Here is a 16,164-nt window from a genome sequence, read left to right as displayed (position 1 = left end):
CAGTTGTAATTATAATCATGGGCGGGGAAATCATATCGAGCAGAAAAATTGGCTATTGGACTACGGATGGTTTGTAAACATCATTAAGGGATAAGGAAACTAACCACGTTCAGATCACATGTGGTTTTTCATAGTTTTCAAAGAAAATGCTTCCATTGAAAATCACATGATAAAAAGACATATTACATGGCATGTTGATGGCCAGTTCAAAAGCACCATCCAGTGGGTCAATGCAGAAGTGTAGTTTCAGTCTTCTAAAGCAGCATTCATTTTTGGGATACAGCACTCATACTGTAGATCCCTCTGTTTTATTCACAGGCATTACCCTGTTTTTATGTTTTCTAGACACATAATGAACCTTTACTTGTGTATGTGCAAAATAAAGTGATTTTAAGATACGGCTCAGCCATCTGGCATGAGCAAGAAAGAGTGGCCATCAGATCTGTGCTATATGGCATGTGTCATCAAGACTAGAGTCATATACACATATACAGTACATACACACACACACACACTCAGTATATAATATTCATCTTCAGCCCTTGTCGATCCCCTACGGGATGAAGGCCTCCCCAATGATCTTCCAGGTACTGAGGTTGCAACCTCTCTCTTCTCCACGCTGCTCCAACAAATTTTCTGATTTTATCCTCGCCATTTTATGCTTGGTTGTCGTCTTGGTCTTTTAATCTCTCTTGGAATCCAGTCGACTACCATCTTTGTCCAACGATGGTCATTTCTTCCTGCGATATGTCCGGCCCACTGACATTTTAACTTCTTCACCCTTGTGCTGATCTCGCAGACTTTTCATTTGATTTCGAACCCATACCTTCTTTTCCTGTTTCTTTGGGTTGTACCCATAATACAGTATATCTCGCCATACTTCTTTGCGTTGTCTGATGCTTCTGAATTGTCTTCGCATAGAATAAGTATCCGTCGTCTAAATTTAGCATATGTTGACCTTGATGGACATATGTCTTTTTTCAACCTCTATGTAACTATTATAGAGCCCAAGTTTCACATCCATAAGTGAGCACGGGCAGAATAAACTTTCTTCTTGAGGCACAGCAGAAGCTCCCCTTGAAATATTGTGTCTCTTGCAAATGCCTCCATCCGATCTTCATTCTCCTATTGACTTCAAAAGGTTCCCATCCATTGTTATTTGCCAGACAAGGTAGACATAGTCTTCCAGTTCTATTCCACTTATTTCAATCTTCGCAGAATTGACACATTTGTTGAACATTGCTTTGGTCTTGTTGATATTAATATGGAGGCCCACATACTTACTTGCTTCAGCGAGTTCTCTAATGTGTTGCTGGAGGTCTTCTGAACTTATGGCAAAAATAACAATGTCACCTGCAAATCGTAGGTGACTCAAATATTCCCTGTCGATTTTGATTCCTTTTTCTTCCCTATCTAATGTCCTGAACAATTCTTCAAGTATTGCTGTGAAAAGCTTGGTGACACGGTGTCTCCCTACCACACTCCCTTGCTGATCCTGGTAACATAGCATCTCCCTGCCGCATTCCCTTGCTGATCCTGGTGACACAGTGTCTTCCTGCCACACTCACCTTGCTGATCCTGGTGACATGGTGTCTCACTGCTGAACTCCCTTGCTGATCTTGGTGACGCGGTGTCTCCCTGCCACACTCCCTTGCTGATCCTGGTGACACGGTGTCTCCCTGCCACACTCCCTTGCTGATCCTGGTGACACGGTGTCTCCCTGCTGAACTCCCTTGCTGATCTTGGTGACACGGTGTCTCCCTGCTGCACTCCCTTGCTGATCCTGGTAAGACGGTGTCTCCCTGCCACACTGCCTTGCTGATCCTTATCTTGCTTGTATCTTCATGTAATCTAATAGTTGATGTGGCATTACTATAAATGTTCTTTATAATAATCAATGTATGCTTCTTCAATATTTCGTCTTCTTAGTGCCTCTTGTTTTTAGCATATATAAGCTTAGTAAAAAAGATGTTAAGTCAGGAAAAATAACGTCGGTTCGTGTTATACGTAACGTCATGATAGTTGCCCTAATTTAACAGCGTGAATCAGAACCATTGGTGGGCAACAGGCAGCACAAGGTCATGACCTGCAGCCCTCCACTGCTGGCGCCCCCTGCAGCCCTCCCTACCCAGGACAGAGGGAAGTGAGATATTGCTGGGGTGGATTGTCGCTTCTCCCTGCTCCTCTCCTGTGCTAATCGCTAGCTCTCAATGTCAGGCAAGGAGTGGGAAAGTATTAGAGTGCCGGTATTAAGAAGCCGGGCTAGGAGATTTGGTCGCTGTCGTTTTGCAATGACTCACCCCACAGCCGGAAGCAGCCACCGCCGGCCACTTCGCCTCTAATATAAGTGCCTTGCCATAAAACCCTAAAATCCCCTACCTTAGGTCCTCACCCTAAAACCCCCTAACCTAAGCTCTTACCCTAAAACCCCCTAACCTAAGCCCTTACCCTAAAAACATCCAACCTAAGCTCTTACCCTAAAAACCCCTACCCTAAAACTCCCTGGCCAAACCCTTACCCTAAAACCCCTTGAATTAACCACCTACCCTAACCGCTAAAACTCTTAAATTAACCCCATACAAACAGTAATAAAAATGACCTTAGAAGCGGCCGGCGATGGGGATTCTACAGGCGGACCGGCTGTGGAGGCAGGGCGAGTTGCGGCAAAGCGTCGGCGGTCATATAGTTGCAGCGTTAGTTGCAGCGAAACGGCCCCGACCAAATGTCCCATTCCATTAAGAAGCGGACTGGAGGGGGCGGGGAGAAGCTCCGATGTTGCCTACCACTGATCTAGACCCAGGTTTATTTTAAAAGTCTGCACTTGGAAACCTGAAGAGACCAGTGAGGTTTCAAAAGATCCCTACACAATCATTTCCTCTATAGAGAAATCTTTTGCTGCTCCAATTTTTTTTAATCATTATCAACAATATATATATATAGCTACTGGGACTTTGAACTACTGTTTTTTGGAGCATAGTGTCCGATAATGATTTTTGATCTCTATTCAATACATAGAAGAATCTTTAGACAGTTGGCAACTACACTCCACATTATACAGTAGAGCAGGTCCGTTTTCACTGTAGTTGTGGTCAACACAAAAGCTATATATATATATATATATATATATATATATATATATATATATATATATATACAGTGTTCGACAAACCTATACATTTGCACGCCCCGGGCGAGTGGATTTAACATCGTGGCGAGCTCCTATTGGCCCAAGCAGCACACGTGTGGTACTAGGTGGCGAGTAGATTTTTTTGTTCAGTGAGTAGATTTTTGGGGGATTTGTTGACCACTGTATATATATATATATATATATGTACAGTGTTCGACAAACCTATACATTTGCAAGCCCCGGGCGAGTGGATTTAACATCGTGGCGAGCTCCTATTGGCCCAAGCAGCACACGTGTGGTACTAGGTGGCGAGTAGATTTTTTTTGTTCGGCGAGTAGATTTTTTGGTGATTTGTCGACCACTGTGTGTATGTATGTATATATATATATATATATATATATATATATATATATATATATATATATATATATATATATATATATATATATATATATATATATATATATATATATATATACATACATACATACACACAGTGGTCGACAAATCACCAAAAAATCTATATACGTATCTATATATATATACACATACATATATATATATATATATATGAGGTTGTGATGCTTTGAATAGATAAGCATTTGTGTTCTTTTAAGTGTGCATGGCATACAAATGGGAACGTCATCTTAAATACTCACATCAGTTTAAAAATATATGCCTAATCTTAAATAGGCTATCAAAAATACTGTAACGGCTTCATAAATAAAGATATTAGTACTATATTGTTTCATTTGTCTTTGTATTGAAAATAAGGATCTGGGGAGCAGAACCAGATGATCGACCATATTTGTGATATGTGGCTTAATAGGTTTCCCCATACAAGAAAACTAATCACTGTAGGATGATCAGCACCGACATTACACAAGGTGATGATACCCTTATTCCCTCTTAGACCCCTATTTACTATCCTGGGACGCAGGTCCCTGTACTGGAGAAGAGATGAGCTCCAACTAAATGAATCTACACAGAGAAGCGGCGTCACCGCATATATAATAAGGGCCTTACAGGGTGGTGAACAAAGCGATTACCAGAGCCGCGTTGACAGAAATATTTAGCCTACTAGGTACCTGGCTGGTATTGATAAAACAAAAAATGACTGCTGTAGACCGCAGTGATCCAATGAAGAAAGGGGACATTATTAGGACATACTATACTCTATGACATCATACTATACAATGACATACACAATGTTACAATGTTATACTCAATGACCATGTTTATGCTGTTTCCCCTGGACCAACACATGTACTGTACTGTATATATTTCCAATATTGGGGGTGCTTCCCATGGAAATACTGTTGGGGAATTCCTCTGGAAGATTTGCTAAATGGGGAATATTGCTGCTTTAATAGTGTCAAGAATGAAAACAGGTAGGAAGTGTGCTGGGGTATTAGGAAATTATGTCATTGATCAAATACAGCTCACACTTCCAAGTCTGCACGGGTTTAATTGAGGTCATTTTGGTTTAAGGTGCATATCAGAATCTTAGCAATCTACCCAAGCCCGTGATGATGCGAAGCTGGATTGAGTAACAGTAAATTAAGATGTAAAGCATTGCAATTCATCTACTGAGTGATATCCAAAATATTCAAATACCAGAGAGTTTAAGATGTGGGTGGCACGTAATATTTGGAGAAAAGCCCAGACGTTACCACTATGTAATGCAGCAAATTAAATCCAGGCACACAGGCATGTTCGATGAGCTTATAACAAATATTAAAGTATTAACTTGTCCATCCGTGCTCCAAAATCGGCGCCAAAATCTGTTTCTCCTAGCAGAATACATAAGGGGGCCGTGTTTACTAAGCAGTTCAACTCCATAAGACTCCTCCGAGCACGGCTTCGTAAATATGGCTATAGAGCCCATTTTAGTGAATAGACTGTAATATGGAAGGCGTCTTATGGACTAACACTTCTTAGTAAATATGGCCCTTCATGGTCCATTAACTTGAATGGGGCCGTAAAGTGGCTTCCACCACTGCAGGTGCCTAATGCTGTAGCACTTCTAAGTAAATATGACCGTGTTGTTTTTAAGATGCTTAACTAATTTCTAGGTCCAACAGCTTTATTCCTGATCACATACAGATGTAGCCAACGTTATTGCACCCATTATCGCACCAATAATTTGCAATTCAATACAATGAAGCCTGCACAAATTAGTGCATTACTGCACGACAACTGGTGCAATACAGTTGGCTTCATCTGTATGTATGTGGTATATTATTCCATTTGGCAAATAATTGGTGGTATCTTTAGAATCAAAGGGGTTCATTAAGTCAAATAGAATAACAATCTATGTTGTGCCACAATATCATTGGTGTGTTATATACCACAAGACACTTACTCAGTTGGGTTGCCACATTTGATGAGTTACTCGTGTGCATGTTAATATATTATCTCGAAACCTAACCAACTTTATTCTTTGATTCCTATAACTGGATGGTTCTTAAAACCTTTTATGGTAAGTTGCTTACCGGGAAAGAGTACAAAAAGATCCCAAGGAAGAGCAGCAAGATGAAGACCATGAAGAAGATGAGGATGACCCACTTATACCTCCTCCACAGGATGTATTTCAAAGTCTTGTACGGGGACGTAAACCAGAAGAACGATGTTTCTGGACGCCTACGACCAAACAAAAACACAGCCTCAGATTAATAAAACAGCTGCAAGCTATGTGACCATTCCCCCAATGCTGGTCTCCCTGAGTGAGGAATTCCCACAAGGAAACCCATTGGCGCTCCAAAAACAATTTATGGTAAAAGTGTGATGCACGGATTTTTGCTTCGTAATATGCAATTCATAGCAGGCAGAGGCAATAGACACAAAGTATGAATCATGCACTTTGATCTCAGGTGGTTACCAACAACTTAGGCAATATAAAACAGGTAAGAACGTTCATGACGTGTAGCAAAGCTTAATGTCTTTGGTGCCGCAACCACCGCTGCAAGTGACCACACATGGTAACGGCACCGAAGACATTAAGCTTTGTTGCATGTCATGACCGTTCTTTTATATTGCCTAAGTTTTTGGTAAAACTGCGTTGGGTTCCATTCAGAAGCATGGACCCCAGCAGCATGATACAGGCAAACACTGTGCCCGTTGCCGTAGACTTTACTTGTTTGTCCGCGACCCCGAGGCCAGTTAGTCTTACTACATCTGTACATACAAAAAGTATGTTTGCGACAGCTATTTAAGACAATTTGTAACATGTTTAACGTTAACGATGTATTAACCGCAGTCTCTTAGAGGAGTGAAGGAAATAATGTTAGTTCTTACTTTGGGTCTTCCAGTCTGGGGTTCATATTTGGTTCTTCGCGACCAATGCCAGCTGGTCTTTCGTCATGCTCTTGTTCGGCTACAATTTCTAATGTCATTTCTAACTTGCCCTGGAAGAAGCACAATGATGGGGAACATGTAATATACAGTAGGTCTGGTTCCTTAGACAGAAGAGATTTGTTGCCGTTTGTGACACCGACATATTGACCGACATGAGATTTCTATATGAGGTATATGTCGTTGTCCATAAACCTCTGACTTCTTCAGGCGAAACATTACAGCTTTTTGTGTACTCTTTGCACAATGTGTAAATTCAGTGACTTCCAGTCACACATTTGAGTCAATTTCAGACCTGAAACTCTGTATCTTAAACGCTTTAGGAATGGGGGAAGACCTTACCAAGGCCTGTCTGGTGAGAGGGAGTATATTCAGGGACAACACCTTTGAATGACTTGTATTACATATTTACTATTCCATAGGCCACCTTCTGGCCCATTTCAGTGGATGGGCCATTAGGGGCCTTCCACTGCCAGTAGGTGTCCTATGTAATAGCACTGCTTAGTAAATATTTCCCAATGTGCTCTATTAGTTGCATTAAGACTTTTATTAACCCCTATGCAGCCAGAGGTGACTGCAACACACCGAGATCCATTGCGTCGCTTAACGTGACGTTAATACTAACGGTGTATCTTCATAGGACAATAGCGTAACGCTAAGTCACGTTTTCGCCCGCCAAAAGCATTGTATTAACTATAGCAACAGCTAGTGATATGCAAACGAGGCATTTTCAGAACATCGCATCTCCACCACAGTTTGTTAAGGTTAAAGCAGGGACTTAACATTACGTTAATTAGGCCATACTTAAACTCGCATCCACACCTGAAATAGGGCTTTTACATGGTATAATACTACAATCAGGTATTTAACGAACAGAGCACTTTTTCCCGGCATTATTTCCCTCTCCTCTCTTCCTGAACATGCGGTATATGGATTGGAGTAATGCCAAGACCTACTTAAAGTCCTGTTATTGGAAGACAATGCAACATTATGCTGCAATAACATAACAGCCAAGTCTATGCTAATTAGAAGTAGAACGGCGGTCATTTTTGCATATAATTAGCTTTCAGGATACGCGTTGACCTCCGGGAGCGTAACGTCCACTCCTGCTTCAGGTGACAACATGTTAGGAGTCCAGATTTACTGGAGCTTTGTGGATCTTGCCCAGAGTTGGGAGTGACGGGTTTAATGAAACAATATCAAAGGGTGCACGTCAGGTCACAAATAAAGAGGATATCTCCCCTAAATCAGAAGCCCTAACGCTACAGGACTGTGCTTCTAACTTCCAGAAATACTCAAACCAGCTGCCAGAATAATTCACACAGTTTCTGTTCAATTGTGCTATGAATAATATATTGCTCTTGCTTGGGGTCTATAAGGAAGCCATGGAAAGATCAGGCATGTGACAGAGACATGACTCCCTGAGGAAGCTGATAGGCAGCGAAATGCGTTGAGTCCCGTACCCAGGGGGTGAGAAGTTGAGAAGGGTCAGAGAGAGATCCGTCCATTGTTTCCGTGGTGGCCATAACCGGAAGCAACACCAACAGATGGACGTTCACGGTAGACACCAGCGTCCACGAAGGCGGTGAGATCGCAGCAAGCTCTGCACTCAGGAGATCCCAGCTGGGATCTGTTATTGTTTTACTGCTTTAAGGAATATATTTCTTGTAAGTGGGCACTCTGGAGTTTTTAATAGATATAAGGTGTATATATTTTTTTTATGGTCTACGCTATCGTATCCTTTATCTCTTTACCGAGATCCCCAGCACCCACCAGATCACCCACCTGACTTTTGCCACAGGTTGTGACGTGCCTTTTATTCGCTGAAAAAATGTACTGTAAGTAACATTTTCGGAAGATTTATCATCAAGACTGCATTACATCTGGTCCCTGCAACACTATCCTATTGCTTTTTCCTTTGTGTCCCCTCTTTTCCCCCGTGCCGTCCCTCGCTCCCCTATCTTTTTTGGAGACTGTTTCTTACTTAAGGGTTTGAGTGGATTTCTTTTTCTACTTATTACCGGCACATGTGGTATTCACTATTTAATCACATCCACAGATTTTTTTTAATCTTATTTAGTTGTTTCACTGTCAATACACACCTGTTAAGTTATTTTATCTAGTTATTAACAGGTGGATTTAGACACTTATCGCTCACTGGTTATATAATTTCCCCGTCACTGCTCACTAATTTAACACTGTGGGAGCGCCACCTTCGACAATGTTTGGTTTATAATGTCACAGAGATTGGGCAATTTCTTCCTTGACTCCTTTATCACAATGAAGAAATTTGAAAATGGCCACCAACAAATGAAGCCAGAAATTGCTCTGTAAAGGCCCGGTCCCCCAATCACCTGTGACCTGCTTCTGGAGGTACAGTGCTTACCCAACATGGTGCAATGGGATTTAGATTACTTAGTGATTATGCTGCCATGGGCTATTCATAATATAACACAATGGCTGAGACTCATCAGCCCATGATGCAGAGTTTCACGCCCCAATACAATGTGATTGCCATTCAAATGATGCACTGTATCACGGTCTGATGAATCATCGCCAATCTATTATGTTATAGTGTCTAGTTATACACATCACATCGCCATATAAATGTGTATTTATATTCCTGGCAAGTTGTGTAGCACCAATATAAGCAAAACAGCATAGGCTTACAGTTTCAGCAGTGTATAACCCTGTATGGGTACACTGCATACAGTGGGGTTACACTATGGGTATCTGTGTTTTATGTGTGTGTGTATAACGGTCTGTTGCATGTGATAGCGAATTTGTGCAATACAAAATATTTCACATGTCTGACCCCCTGATTCCGGGTAACCTGGGACATATTTTAGTGACCGAAATGTTGTATCGTTGTTTTACGGTATCGTAAACCTAATCATGGAAGACTGAAGGACCGTGCACAGCTTGGAACGAGACATGGGAGAGGGGGGGGGGGGGGGGGGTGAATATGATAGAAACATTCTAATAACTCAGAGCAGGAGATGAGCTAGAATCATAGGCTGTGTATATATCCGCTGGGACAGAGTCAGCGGTAAGGAGAGGAAGAAGATAAGGTTCATGTGTGAACCTGATAGGTATTTGCCTGGTCCGTGGGCGACCGGCTTTTGGGCTAACGAGCCCATCGGGGTTGACTCCGGTGTCGGCATCCGGTGGGCAGTGTTGGGGGTGGGGGGTTGAACCCTCTGGTTCTTTGTTTTTCCCTCTTAAGGATACTCAATCGTGCCCTTAGTTCCCTGATGAGGAGGGGGGGAAGGGGGGTGTTCCCTTGAGGTGAGGGTTGCTCTCTGGGGGGGTTGCGGGTTATGGGCCTTCTTATGTCGGGGTAAGATGAGGAGGGAGGGGGGAAGGAGTGGGGAGGGGGGGGGATAGGGAGGCGGTAGGTGGAGGGGGGGAGGGGGGGCAACAGAGGAAGAGGGGGGGGAGGTAAGGGTAAGGGAAAGAGCTGGAGGGGGTAGAGGGTAACATTTTCGGCGCCTTGTTTTGATTCGCCTGTACGTTGATCATACCAAGCTTCGCTTCAGCAGGTCATATATACAGTAAACGCTTATACATTAGGTAAACAATCAACTACTTCAATAATCTCTTTATACAGTTTTTTCATTGTAGACTTCGTTTTGGGTGTGTATGGGGAGGGGGGACCTTTGTGGTGAGGGCCTGTTCGTTGTGGTATCAGGGGGGGGGGGGAATGGCAGGGGGAGGAGGGAGAAGGCGATGAGGGGGGGGAAGAGGGTGACATTTCGGCGCCTTGATTTGGCTCGCCTGCATAGTAGACATATAAATCTTCAGTTTCAGAAGTCGTTTGCACATCAGACACTTGAACCATAGGTAGACAGTCAATTACTGTGATGGTCCCTTTATACAGTTATGTCTTATCAGATTTTATTTTAGGTGCGTGTGGGGGGGGGGGGTCATGTTCACTGTAGTGTCAGGGGGGGGGAGGAGTAGAGGGGGGGGGAGGCGGGTGGAGGGGGTGATCGGGGATGCTTCGGGAAGGGATCGTGGTGGGGTTACTCTGTGCCTGTGGATGTACACCTTTGGGGTGAGGGGGAGGAGAGTGGGGGGAGGGATGCGAGGGGGAGGGGGGGGGTTGAGGGAGAGTATGTGGACTCAGGGTGTGGTAACGGGGGGTGTTGTGACATCTAGCTTTGGGTCACATACACATTAGATGGACAGATATTCTCCTTGGTAATATGCATTCGTGCTACATGGAGGCTATAAGACCGGGGTGATCCCATCTCTTATACAACTTATTCATCTTATACATTAGACATACTTTGGTTCATAGTAACAAGACCTATACACCGGGGTGGGCTCAGTCTCGTCTGCGTGCGGGGGGGTCGGGGGACCTGTATGATGGGGCTCGCAGTAGACAGGAGGGAGGGGGGGGGGAGGAGGGAGAAGGGAGAAGGTGATGAGGGGAGGAAGGGGGGTGACAATTCGGCGCCTTGATTTGGCTCGCCTGCACAGTGGATATTTAGATCGTTAGTTGCAGAAGTCGTTTGCACATCAGACGCTTGAACCATAGGTAGACAGTCAATTAGTGTGATGATCTCTTTATACAATTATGTTTTACGATATTTTGTGTTAGGTGCATATGGGGGGAGGGTCATGTTCCCTGTAGTGTAGGGGGGGGGGAGGAGGAGGGGGGAGGGGGGGGGAGGCGGGAGGAGGGGGTGATCGGGGATGCTTCGGGAAGGGATCGTGGTGGGGTTACTCTGTGCCTATGGATGTTCATCTGTAAGTCTGCTTGGCTTGTTCGGCGCACGCCGTGCAGCGATCTCTCGGGGTCATGTGATCAGCTGTGGGCACTGTTCCGTCCGTTATCTCTCACTGGGACAACGCAGGGGACGGGGCATCCGGGAACTCCGGGGCAGCAGGTAAGGTGACCGCTGTCCTGAGTAGCTCTACAGGGGGGGGATGTGTTAGGCGGGGGGTGGGGGGGAGGGATTCGAGGGGGAGGGGGGGTTGAGGGAGAGTAGGTGGACTCGGGGCGTGGTGGCAGGGGGTGTTGTGGCATCTAGAGGAGAGTGTGTGTTTATTACTCCGTCTGGGGGGGGGGGATGTTTGGGGAGGAGGATTGGGGAGGGGGGGGAGAAAACGGTTGGGGATAGGTCTATGGGGGGATTATTGTGGGTCTATGGTTGTGTTCTGATGTGCGTGCGGGCTAACTGCAGTTTGTACACAGCTGCTTGGGGCAGTGTGGACGTCACAGGTCCGTGCTCTGCTTGTCTCTATATCCCAAAATGTTTCGGGTGCTGTGACATCCTGCTTATTTGCTTTGGCAGGTGAGTTGATCAGTGTGAGTTTGTAGGTAAGCGGGGCTTAGTTTAGGAGGGGGGGGTGGGGGGGTGGGGGGCGGATGGGTTTTAGCGAGCGGTAGGGGTACAGGAAGGGAGAGGGGGGGGGGAGGTAGTGAGGGGGGGGACAAGGGATTCTTTGATAGTAACCTGCAGTAGTTGGTATTAGTTTATAATGTGGTGCATAGTTGGTTGTTTGGGGTTGGGGGTTTTGTGTAGATTGTAGTATGTAGGTTGACTCGCTGTACGTTTAGATTAGTATGTTGGGGGGGAGGAGTGGGTATGGGGGGGAGGACTGATGGGGGGGGAGATGGGGCGATAAGTGAGGGGGCCCTGGAGAAGGGGGGGGACTATGGGTGGGGAGGGGGGAGTAATGGGGGGGGGGTGAGTTGATCCGTTTTGTGTTGTGGTAGGTAACAAGGGGCTTTATAACATAGCTATAACTTGGGTTGCCACCGGAGTTTGAACTGCATATGTGGAAGGTTGGGGGGGGGGGGGAAGGGGATGTGGAGTGAGCGGCCCGGAGAAGGTGCTTGACAGTCTCCACCGGGATAACAGCTTCTGAAGCAGTCTGGTTGAGGGGGGGGGGGATGGAGCTAGCTTATTCACACCGGGCCCAGATATAGTGTTTATCTGGGGGGGGGATAGTCAAACCTGGTTTAGGCGGTGTCCACGGGCAGGTCGAGGAGTTCCCAGCGGGGCCTGACCGGTAAGGCTACCGGGTGGATCGGGTTTCCCCTCTCCCGCCTCCGCGCTTCTCGACTCGCCTGTGCTGTTTGTGGAGGTGCATATGACGGTTCTCCCAAGCCAGGCCCGGGGGTGCTGGGGTCTCTCCGGTCAACTAGGTAACAAAACGATAACAAACGGGACTGTGTAGACACGCCAGCTTATTTCATGGCCTTTAAAGGGACGGCGAGGGATCTAGGTCTCAGCTCTGCTCCTCTAGGCGATCCGGGCTGATCCTCTGGGCGATCAGGTCTGCTGTTCCTGCTGGCCGGCCAATCTTTCTGAAGCTCTTGTGGGTCTCCGCTCCTGGCTTGCTTCCCGTGGCTCCCTCCGCGTGGTGTTCTGTATATGTGGCAGCGTCAGGCCTAGTTCGCGGGCGAATCCTTGCATCTCCTCTGGCAGTCTGATGGACCTCTGCTTCCCGCTTCTGCTGACAACGAGTCGGAACGGGAATCCCCAACGGTAAGGCATTTTGTTATCTCGAAGTAGTTGGGTGAGCGGTTTAAGTTCTCGGCGGCGCTCAATCGTGATTTTAGCGAGATCGCTGAATATCTGCACCGGCTCATTTTGGAAGGTTAAGTTATTTGCCTCTCTACTCGCCGCCATCACATTCTCCTTCGTGGAGTAGCTATGGAGGCGTACTATGATGTCCCGCCTTCGTTTCCGGTCATTCGAGCGGGGGCCTAGTGCGCGGTGTGCCCGATCTATTTCTAGATCCCTTTTATCCAGACCCTTGCACAGAGTGTTGAAGAGGTCGACCAAATAAGGTTTTATTAACTCAGGGAGAACCGTTTCCGGGACATTCCGAATCCTGAGGTTCTGTCTCCGGTCTCGGTTCTCCTGGTCTTCCATACTGTCTTTCAGCAGTCTGACCTCTTCTCCCAAGCGCATGATCTCATCGTCTGCTGCCGCTTGAGCTTGTAGGGATTCCTCTAGCTTGTTCTCGAGATCGTCAGCTCTCTGTATGAGGTTGCCCATCTCTTCACGCAGGCCTGTCACCATTTCTTGAGGGCTTGCTTGGGGGTCTTATGCAGTCTATCATGCATATTGGAGAGGAGTTCCTCGAGGTAGGTGCGCGTAATGTCCCTTTCTAGGGTTGGCTCCTCGGCCTGCGCGCTTCCCTCTCGCTGCGGGGATGTGGCCGCGTGGTGATCGGCGCCATCTTGAGGTCCCTGCATACTCGCTGGGTCGCGTTTTTGCTGCGGCTGGAAATACTTTGGGACGCCTTTGGAAGTTGGTCATTTTTGCCTTCTGGGGCATGCTGCGGGGTTCAGACACCTTGTGGGGCTATTTGCAGTCAATTTCGAGGGGGGGAAAGTCTTTTTTGATCGTTTTATTCGTGAGGGTTCTCAGAGCTCCCAGGCTAACCCACCATCTTGGATGACGTCACCGGAAGTCTCTCTTATATTACATTTTAATGACTGAAACTGCATACTTTTTTCTTTAGAAATCTCGGTCCTACCAGTATCGCTTCTTTATCTAACCAGATCCCCAAATCTGCGCCAGCGTGTTTTTCCTTTTCTTAAATATTTTTATACTTGATTCATAATTATTTGCCAATTTTGACACTTTATTCCTTGTTTCTTACTCACTGGCGTTAGCGCTTCTAGGCTTTGGGTTTTGTTTCATTACAGTAAGGGAAGTTAACTAATGCGTGGGATAGACATAAAGCTATCCTACGCATGAAATCAAGATGGGGTCTGAGGTTGTATTACAGATAAGAACCCATTTCCCAATCTGCCGTCCATTCCCATATTGCTCAATGGAAGAATGCAGGAGACGCACTGAGTGCCATCAGATTCCATTGCTTCTATGCATATGTCTTCAGTTCAGAACACAAGGGACCGCATTTAAACCACGATGATCCAAGAACATCCATTAAAGCCATCACTATTAGCAGACACTTCAGGACAAATCAGTATGGATTTAGCTGCATGAAACCGAGCCTCGCTGAACACCGTCCAACATGTATTATGACTCATTTTTCTGATTGGAGGCACAAAATATTTGGGTTCGTTACATAGACTATTCTGTAGATGTCTGCGTTCTGTCACAACATTATTGTTCAGTCGAAACTCCTTTTGGCAATTAAAAAATTGCCAATTTAGTGGAAATTGCTACTGCTAAGGTAGCCAAAAATGGTTTCTTTTTGGGGGCCAGTGCCTAATAGAAACTGAACTTACATAATAAATAGTGAATGATAAAAAAAAGGGTGTAATAGTAATGCCAAACACGCGGGTTTGGTTCCTTTTAGTTTCTATAAAGCCACATAACTACAAACCCTACTTGTGGACGAGGTACAGCTATATGGAAAAAAAGATGACTCAAAATAACTATTTGTTTTTAAAGAAATACCAATATGACTGCGATTAAAAACAGGAAACTGACTGTGTCTCATTCCTGGTGTCAGTTGCATATCCTTTACGAGCAGCTCACTGAGTAAGGGCACTGGCATAGAACAATTAGTGTGAATCAGAGGATCCTGGTTCAATGCCTGGTGTCAGCTCCTTGTGACCTTGGGGAAGTCAATATTTCAAGCACCAAAATCATAGGTTGTAAGCTCATCTGGGCAGGGACTTGCAAAAATGTCTTGGTCCAGCATTATGTACACTAGCAGCTATACAAGAAAAAATATATAATAATGATATTTAGCAGGGTCTGGAAATACAATTCAAAGTGAGGGGGTTCATTACAGCCAAATACAATTCAAGAAACTGCATCAAATGTACAAACAGTAAATGAAACCTAGAGTTTGTTTATGCACATAAAGCAGCAACACATTGAAAATCCTGTGTGTTATTTTGAATAAATCAGTTGAGGAGTAATAGATAATACTTCATTGTATGTATTCCCCCACTCGTTCTGCCCTTTTTAAGTTTCAATGTATTAAGCTTACTGTACATACTGTACAACATATGTGTGTTTTAAAAAAAACACATCAGTTATGTATTACTACTCATTATATAGTACTCTATTCCCACTGACAGAGAGCAGTACCTGGTGCAGCAAGGCCCAGCAGATCCGCTCCGGATCTTCACCTTTGTGAAGTACAGGCCTGCTACACTTTAGTGCATTAAGAGCTCCCACAGTGTGCTGGCACCATCATATAGGCCCATATACCCAGGATTGGGTGACCCACTCCTAACTGACACTGACACCCCCCGCACAGCGTTATTGTTAAGTGTTCTATCATGTGTATGTTGTATGATGAGTGTAGTGATCCTTTGCGGAGTATCACAAGGTCTTTAGAACTGGGTAACGATGACATAAAAGAAATACCCGCTGTGTACTTATTTCCCACTGTCTGCCCACGTGTGGCATATCGAGAGCAATAAAGAACTTAAACCCCCACCTCAGCACCATGTGTCAGACTGGGGCATAGTAGTAAGAGGGTTACATATCTAAAAGGGCAAAAAAGGGGGGATAGGGAGTGATCAACTAAGGGCCATACTAATTATATGAAAAATCGATAATTATCAGGTGGTTGCAGACTGTGAACTGAAGTGAATCAGGAAAAATGGAGAGCACACAAGACAGTGCACTCAGCAGATAATTCACTTAAATGCACACCACTTACATATAAAATATAACCTTTATTGACATTACATAAAACACATATTACCGATAATTTGGTGTAACCAA

At 45.1% G+C, this 16,164-nt stretch overlaps 1 protein-coding gene across 16 annotated transcripts in view; it reads right to left on the bottom strand.

Moving 5' to 3' along the window:
* The window catches only part of DYSF (dysferlin), a 406,918-nt gene that overhangs the window by 8,089 nt on the left and 382,665 nt on the right, over nt 1-16,164 (bottom strand). For all 16 annotated transcript variants that reach the window (XM_075573113.1, XM_075573169.1, XM_075573215.1 and 13 more), the window contains 2 exons: nt 6,425-6,534; nt 5,623-5,770 (listed from right to left, as the gene is read on the bottom strand). In XM_075573113.1, coding sequence (XP_075429228.1) covers nt 5,623-5,770; nt 6,425-6,534 — 258 coding nt within the window. The remainder of the gene's footprint in view (nt 1-5,622; nt 5,771-6,424; nt 6,535-16,164) is intronic.

Source organism: Ascaphus truei, chromosome 1 (genome assembly GCF_040206685.1).
Source record: "Ascaphus truei isolate aAscTru1 chromosome 1, aAscTru1.hap1, whole genome shotgun sequence".
Lineage (NCBI taxonomy): Eukaryota > Metazoa > Chordata > Amphibia > Anura > Ascaphidae > Ascaphus > Ascaphus truei.
This window is presented reverse-complemented; position numbering and strand designations above follow the sequence as displayed.